This window comes from Sceloporus occidentalis, unplaced genomic scaffold (assembly GCF_023333645.1).
Source record: "Sceloporus occidentalis isolate IW3139 unplaced genomic scaffold, rSceOcc1.0.p SCAF_211, whole genome shotgun sequence".
In the NCBI taxonomy this organism is placed as follows: domain Eukaryota; kingdom Metazoa; phylum Chordata; class Lepidosauria; order Squamata; family Phrynosomatidae; genus Sceloporus; species Sceloporus occidentalis.
The window spans coordinates 19,388-27,920 of NW_028317191.1; the positions used below are offsets into that span (position 1 = coordinate 19,388).

Genomic DNA, 8,533 nt, shown 5'->3' on the forward strand with positions numbered 1-8,533 from the left:
GCTGGATCACACGTTCTCAGTACAGTTACAGCACCGGATTCAGCTACGCTTCGGCGAGCTACAGTGCTCGTTCACCCAAGAATCCAAGCCACATTCCTGGTCCCTTCCCCGCTAGTATAGGCTACAGCTGGAAGTGGTTAACCCTTGTGGTTCCGGGAGGAAGCAACAAAGAATTGACGGGTGTTAACATAACATAAAATGTTAACATACCGTATTTGCTCGATTATAAGACGACCCCCCAAAATCTGAATATTAATTTAGGAAAAAAAGAAAAAGCCTAAATATAAGACGACCCTATAGGAAAAACGTTTTACCAGTAAATGTTAATTCATGTAAACTATGTAAACTATTTTTTTTAATAAAAGCTATGATTGAGAAAAATATTTTGTTTTTAATTCCTTTTATTTTCAACCTGCCCCAGTTATGCACATCTGCCCCCAGGCTTGTCACTCTGCCCCATAAATGCCTTAAATCCCATATATGCCACTGTGCCCCATGATATGCCTTTTAACCCTCTGAATGCCACTGTGCCCCATGATATGCCTTTTGACTCTGCCTCCAGAAATGCCTTATACCTCTATATGCCACTTAGGCATTTAGCGGTTTAAAGGCATATTATGGGGCAGGTAGGGAGGTATAAGGCATTTCAGGAGGAAGAGTGGCTTATAGAGGGTTAAAATGCATTTCTGGAGGCAGAGTGGCATTAAGACGCATTTCACAGAGCACTCTGCCTACAGAAATGCCTTATGCACCCCATTTAACACCCCCCCACCCAAAAAACGTACCGGTGCTTCTGACTCCCGGTGTGTTGTCCGGGCAGCGTGTAGACGTCTACGCGATTCGCGTAGACAACTTCCGCTGCAGCCGGAAGGAGGTGTGGTTAGCAGCGGGGGTTGTCTGCGTCCATCGCGCAGACCTTCCCCGGCTGTCAGAGAGAATTCCCCGGTGAGGGGAACTCTGATCTCTGACAGCCGGGGAAGGTCTGCGCGATGGACGTAGACAACCCCCGCTGCAGCGGAAGTTGTCTAAGACAAGAAACATGACGTACTTGTCGGCTCATTATGAGTGGACGAGAGTTATTATGAAAGCTGTCCTCGTGTACACTTTTTGCTATGTAAAAGTTGCTACCTTATATGAATATTCAGCTAATAGGTTTTATTTTAATCCACTGCTGTTGCATATTTTGTTAAGCAGCTCAGCCATATTGACGATTGAAAAATGTTACATTTGACTCTGAGTTACTTTGTCATATTGTCAATTACGAATTCTTATGCTTCTATAGTTCGTATCAATAACAATCTTTTTATTAAAAATAAAAAAAGACACCCCATGGGCATTTAAAATGCTAGTATTTTATCTCTTTCCATGCAAGATTTTAAGAGAACATATAGCGCTACTTTTAGGACTAAAAACGTTTTTATATATATGGGCTTTTTTGTGACATCAGTGGGGAATAATTTTTACTTTTTTTTTTTATTAAATCACATTGTGATTAGTGAGCTGGGCTCTATCGACTTGCATGGTTGAATACCTGCAAGGGGAGCCCAGAGTACTCAGGAGAATTTTTGCAAAGGATGCTGCCGTCTTGCGAGAGAAAATCTCACACAGTGGCGCTTGTGACTGGTTTCCGGAGCGGTCACCCTGCGTCCTGAGGTGGGATTTCGGTGTTGCTGAATGCCTAGCTATCAATACATTTCAGCGACAACGTTTAACCCCTTCGCGACCTTTGCCGGTTCAGGACCGTCATGACAAGAAGATCACTTTCTTCGCTTAAACGGCGTTACTGTAATGCCTCGATGTCGAGGCATTCAGTAACGCCGAGATCGGCATCGGGGGCCATGTCTGGCCCCTCCCCGGGGCGGACGCCCGTTTTAAAAGCGTTTAGGATGCGATCAACGATCGCCTCCTAAACTTAAATGGTGTCGCTGGAATGCCTCGATCAGGAGGCATCCAGCGACACCAAACACTTACCTTTGGATGGGCTGTGACCGCTCCGGAGAGCGGTCACAGCCGCAGCTGCCGGTGATCTTCGCCATCAGCAAGATGGCGGCGGCCCAGAAAAAAAACAATAAAGAAGAAAGAGTTCGCTAGATGGTCTCCAGACCCTCTAGAGAACTCTGGCTCCACTTGCAGGTTGAATACAGGTATTCAACCAAGCAAGTCAATGGAACCCAGCTTTCTAATCACTATGTGATTAGTAAAATATAAAAAAAAAAATATATATAAAAATAAAAAATGGAAAAATAATTATGCAGTGATGTCACTTGATGAACCATCCATTACCAGCAAAATGTGTAAAAAAAAAATATAAAAAAAGTATTAAAAAAATAAAATAAAATAAAAAAATAAAGTTTATTATTTTGAGCAAGTGCTAAAATTTCTCAAAAATCTCAACAAAGAGTTAAAATAAAAGCACTTCAAATACCCAAGGGGTGTCTAATATATAAAAAAAATGGCTGATGGGGTAAATTGGAGTGGCCGAGCTCAAAGATAGGGCATAGGTACAGACTGACCAAAATGGAGAAAAAAAGCGCACTTCCCAAATGTGGCATTTTAAATCTCAAACAACCCGACAAACCCATGCATGTCGGGTATCACTGCACTCAGGAGATGTTCCTGAACACACATTGGGGTGTTGTTTGACAGTGACATATACCAGAACCTGTATATCTATAACTAAAGTACAATTTGTGTGGAAAAAAAAATAAAAAAAATTACTATTACAAAGTTTGACAAAGTGTAGTTCTATAATTGGTGCATGGAAAGGGTTAAAATAACAGCATTTGGAATTACCCTGGGGTGTCTAGTTTTCAAAAATATATGGTTTGAATGGGTTAAATTGAGTTAACCGGCTTCAAAGATATTCCAAAGAGGAGATGGAGGCAGACTGACCAGATTTGTTAAAAAAGATTTGGAAATCATAAAACGCTGCTTGTACTTATTGCCCTATAACTTACAAAAAACAGCAAAAAAACATAAAAACATTGAGTATTTCTAAACTCAGGACAAGTAGTAGAATCTATTTAGCTAGTTTTTTTACTTGCTTTTTTAGGTGAGTAAAAGAGTCTTCAAATAAAAGTCATAAAATGTGTTTTTTTTCAATTTTTCACGTTTTTTTTTTATTTTTTTTATAGTAAATAAGATGATACGATCAAAATAACGGTATCTGAAGAAAGCCCATCTTGTCCTGAAAAAAACAATATATAACTTATGTGGCTACACTGAGGAGAAAATTACAAAGGTGCAAAGAGTTTTTAGGAGAGCTCATTCGAGTACTGTCCCCAGTAGTGATAGAGAGTGGGAAAGGGTTTGCAACCATTATTCTTTAGTAAAGTACTGACTACAAAATATTATAGTGTGGGAATTTGGCTTGAAGAGGATGTCAGAGTATGGGTTGATGTAAAGAAATGAAACATTGATGTTTGCTTTGTGGAAGAGGGTTGTATTGTTTTCAGAACCCCGGGAACTGAATTGGATTAGAAATCCATTTGGATATCTTATCACGTCACTCTGTGCGTTGTCCAGCTGTCAGGGTATTGCACCCTGAATCAATTTTGTGCTGAACAAGGATGTGTCTTGAAATGTTTGTTTATTGTTTAAATCAATTGTCCTCTGTCTTAGTAAACGTTTTCCATTTTGGGAAAAAAAAGGGTTTGTGTCTCTTTCTTTATGGATGAATCAAATCCCTTTTTTGTCAGGTTTGTTTTATCAAGATAGTTCTGGCTGTTGTTAAGTTCCCAATGTTGGAAAGATTATATAGTGATGTGAGTGTACCTGTTATGGGTGATTTCAGTATTTTGTAAAATTCGGCTGGGCAGCCATCAGGGTTAGGACTTTTTTTTTATTGTGTAGAGTAGGTAAAGCGGACTGGATCTTAGCCTCTAAAATGTCTTCTTTCTAGAATGCATCTCATGTCTCGGGTTTAGTTTGTGTATGACTGCCTTTTGAAGCAGTTCCATCCCCCAAAAATCATCACATATAGTATATACTGTAGTTTTGAAAAGTGTTCATGAAAAGCTTTATGGGGGATGTTTCCAGCCTATTATGCGATGTCTGCCTTGTTTATTGGCACATTTCAAAATCTTAAAGTGTGTAGTCTAACCAAGTGTGTAGTCTAAGGCATTCAGCAACACTGAGATCCGCAGCAGGGGAGCTGTGTGGCCCCTCCCCGGGACATCGTCTGAATTAAAAGAGCTTAGGAGGGCCCATTGTGACTCACTGTGACTGCTCCAGAGACTGGGCACAAGCCACACTGCAAGAGATGTTGCCTCTCATAAGGGCGCCTATTTAAAACAATTTTTTTTTAAATCACAAAAAAAGTTACAAAATAAATAAAATAAAAATATGGTAAGATTTAAAAATAAGTATGCGGTTGTTGTGGACATGGATTGCGTCGTCCATTATTAGTGATTCACGTCACAGACGCAATATCTGTATCTACCTTTGGATAAACCACTCCCCTAACTGTGGCATATATTACAATATCAATTAGTTCTATTGTTTATACTTCTATTGTTTAAGAAGTGCATTACCTCTACCACCAGGTAGCACTATAGAGTGAGTGAATTGTACATCTATTGTTTATCTAAGACCATAGATAATGGCTACCTACATGAAAAGCCATGTGGGCTATACCAAGAACAATGGGATATCAGGAACTCCAGGAAGAAGGGGGAGGAGCAGAGGAGACTGGAAGGAAGCAGCATGGCAGAAGCTAAGGGAGCTGTGAAAGTATGCAAAAAAGTATGAAATAGAAAGCTGCTCTTCCATCTTGGGCTAGTTAAGTGCCAAGAAGCTAGGACTAGTTTCGTGCCTAGTATTGTAACTAAGAATTAGAAAACAACTACTGAAAGAATCCTTTAAAGTCTTCTATATGATCCTGGTATCTAGAGCCATTTTGGAAACTGAACACCAAAGGAGTCATTTGATATGCTGATACTCTCTGAAGTTAAGTACATATGTTATTACAATGTTATTAGAATATAATTGTTGACTGTCTGTAACTTTGTTATGGTAACCTTTTTCGATATATTGTTTGTACCGCTAGAGGTGTGTCGCAGTTCCGGGCGGGTGTTTTTTTTTTCTTTTTCATTTAGCCCTGCTGTGGGATACTGTTGGGATACTACTCGTGTAGGCGTCCACCGGCTGCCGGAGATCCGCCCCAGGTGACAAATACTCTAGGTACGCCCCTGGTCCCAGCCAATGGCGCGCGCCCGCACCATTTCTTGTGGGCGGCGGTGCAGGATCAGATTGAAACTCACTGCGTTTGCTGCCAGATTGTCTTCCACCTGCAGACAAAAAAGCCTCATAATGTCTGTTTCATGATTGATTGATTCCGTATTTGCCCGAATATAGGGCGCACTTTTTCCCTCCACTTTAAGTCTTTAAGCGGGGGTGCGGCCTATATTCGGGGTTTAGCGCAGGAATGTGCAATTCGTATAGCCCGACGCCTGGGACATGCAGTTCCGTGCGCCGTGCAGGCAGCAGGGTTAGGATACAGATCCCCCGCAGCGGTGCAGGGGACCTGCATCCTACTCTCCGATGCGCCGAGACAGCCTCCCCTGCCAGCACTTCCCACGGGGGGAGTGCCGACACAGGAGATTGTCTAAGCGCATCGCGCAGACGTTCACCGGCAGCGGCGATGCGCGTAAACAACCTCCGCTGCCGGCACTACCCCCGTGGGAAGTGCTGGCAGGGGAGGCTGTCTCGGCGCATCGGAGAGGTTTTTTGTTTGCCTTCAGATGGATTAATGCAGCCAGGGATATATTGGTAACCTAAAACAGCATATTGTGACAAACTATACAAGAAAGTTGGATTTTAGTGTAACTTTATAAAATGGTATTCTAACCAAAGATTAACAACTGTATAATTACTGTAATAAATTGAATACAACACAGATTGCATCAATCATGTCAAGCATGTGACAGGTTCACTACAAACCCCAGAGGAAATAACATTAAGGATCCTATTTGTACTTACTATATAGAAAAATCTACAATTAGAGATTGATAGCCCAGTGAGATCCGCATTAACTTGGCCAGTACATTATTTCACAAGTCAATGTTACTTGTTCTTCCATCACGAGTCATCACTCGTGCTGCACTCTCTCCAAAGCCACATAAAAGCTGTTCCGCTCTTCCAGACTGTGCCATCCGATAGGACCCACTTCACAGTCTGCACATACCAGGTATTTCACTGACCCAACATCCTTGCTGAAGCCGACGTTTTCAAATGTGAACATATCATGTACTAGCCAGTGCTCAACCAGGACCTCGCATTCCGGAGCAGAGGCCTCAGCCAGTAAAGTCTTCATTCTCATCAGCGGCAAGAGAACCTGTATAGATGAATACATATCAGCAATTTTGTCACAAATTGTAATTGATTAAAACATTCGGAGAACGATAGAATCGGGGTGTATAAATAAACGATACACAATGGGGCCTTCAACTAACAAACCGTGATTAGAATTTGTACTGGTAAAGTGTGCCGATTAAAAATGAAGCGTCAGAGTAGGATGCGTGGGAAGTAGCATCGGATACAAATTCACCTCTTTTCTCGCCAGCGTAGCCACCCCAGCCGAGAGAACTCTACACCTGCAGCGCTGACAAACCACTGCTCGAGCATTTCTCCCGTCCTCGGATAATAGACTCTGCTCCATCGCCACAGACAAACCCGGATATTGCGCAGACACTGTGCAACACAATCTTTGGAAAGCATTACTTGATTGGCCACGTCACACTCCCTTCAGTAATACGTTAACGTGTTCGGGCGTAACGTCTTTCGTATATGTTTAAATTATAGAGACAAAACAATGCCGCGATGTACGCTACATTTTGGCGAAATCGTTTTCTTTTGTGTGAAATAATTGTTGGTCTTCCAGCGGTTCACCCACTGTGTTACTCTGTGGTATGGGCACGCCTTATTTTTTATATTTTTTGTCTCTTGCGTTTAGAGCTCTATATGAATGTTTTTATGACTGGGGTACTTTGCATAATTGAGTAAGTGCCTTTTCTAAAGGGACTGTTGTGCCGCCTAGTGGTCAGGTCCTGCAATACGATAGAAGAAGAAAAAATAACTCGTACGTTACAAATCCGGAAACTAACTGGTTTACACTGAGAGATCTAGTTCCTATGCTACTAACGTTAGTTCATATTCATCTGTACCTTTTTATGTTGTGTGCAGTGCTCCCGTCTACAGCAAACAGGCCCTCTACTGGGATATTAGGTCAGAAACCTAATGCTTCTCGGCTTTTTGGCTAAGATCAAGTGTAGTACCCTTGGACAGGTGGGGAAAAACTTGGTCCGCTGGCCTTAGGGCCCGAGATGTCTTATTCAAGACAGCTTGAAGCCCGAGATGTCTTATTCGAGCCTCCGGAATAGTCCTGGGCAACCTTGCAAATAAATGCATGAAGAGCACCATAGCTAGCTGCACGGCACCCCATCACTCCTTGACCGTTACAGGGTTGTGTGTGAAGATTTTTTTATTAATACAGCCAAAGCTAAATGGCTGGGAACTTTGTTTATGTGCACGTGTGACTATGAGTTTTTTCCTTTTGTAAATAAATGTGTGCGATTTTTCTTTTGATCTCACGGCTGAACTGAAAACGGATAATGGACATTGACACTGATTTTCGGCACGGATTTGGATTTGTTCAACATTCTTTTTATTAGAATTTCTTAATGACATTTTAATTGTACAGAAAAGAAAACATTGTCAGTGATTAGCACATCACATTTTACACAAGGTTCAATGATAATACAGAAGGGAAAAGTGAGTTTATTAGTGCAATATTAACCCCTTCAGGACCGGGATTTTTAAACTAGGGTGTCGCTAAAGGACCGGAGCCGTTTTTGTGTTTTTTGCCATGTCTTTCTTCAACTGTAATTTCTCTCTTATCAATTGGTGCACCCACACAAATCATATATTGTTTTTTTCAGCACAAGTAGGGCTTTCATTTGAAACCATATTAAGCTGGGTAGTACATTGTTTTGTTTGAAATAAACTGGAAAAAGTGGGGAAAAAGGAAAAAAACGCATTTTTTAACAGTTTTGTATACATACAAATTGTACACACATTGAACCAATGGGAAAAAATTATCCCAAATATATTCATTAAGTTGTCCTGATTTGGAAACCACCCAACATGGCCAGGATTTTTATCTATTTTGACCAGTATAGGGCAAATATTGCAAGGCATGCATCACGTTTTTGAAATGTAATTTTTTTTCAAATTTGGCATGGTAGTCTAATAACTGCAATAGTTGTCACAGATACTGATTATCCCCCCAAAATTATTTGCTGCAATCGCGGTTTCTGCCTAGAGAATCACTCCGTGGGAGTGATCGTGGGCTTGGGGGCGGGTTTAGAGAGGCTGTGCTGTCTGCCCAGACTCCTGGGCAGACAGCAGCAGCAGCGCCCCCACGATCACCATGATTGTGGCGATGTGGGGGCGGTTTTTGGAGGAGACGTACCTGGTACGTCCCGGTCTACCGGTGACCTCTAACCAGGAAGTACCAGGTACGTCCCGGACCTGA

At 41.7% G+C, this 8,533-nt stretch overlaps 1 protein-coding gene across 1 annotated transcript; it reads right to left on the bottom strand.

The window, feature by feature from the left end:
• Nucleotides 1-6,088: 6,088 nt before the first annotated feature.
• On the bottom strand, nt 6,089-6,658 carry LOC149277537 (guanine nucleotide exchange factor MSS4-like). The gene is made up of 2 exons (XM_089502769.1): nt 6,548-6,658; nt 6,089-6,334 (listed from the first exon to the last, which is right to left on the bottom strand). The coding sequence occupies exons 1-2, from the start codon at nt 6,656-6,658 to the stop codon at nt 6,089-6,091; spliced, it is 357 nt and encodes a 118-aa protein (XP_089358895.1).
• Nucleotides 6,659-8,533: the final 1,875 nt, after the last annotated feature.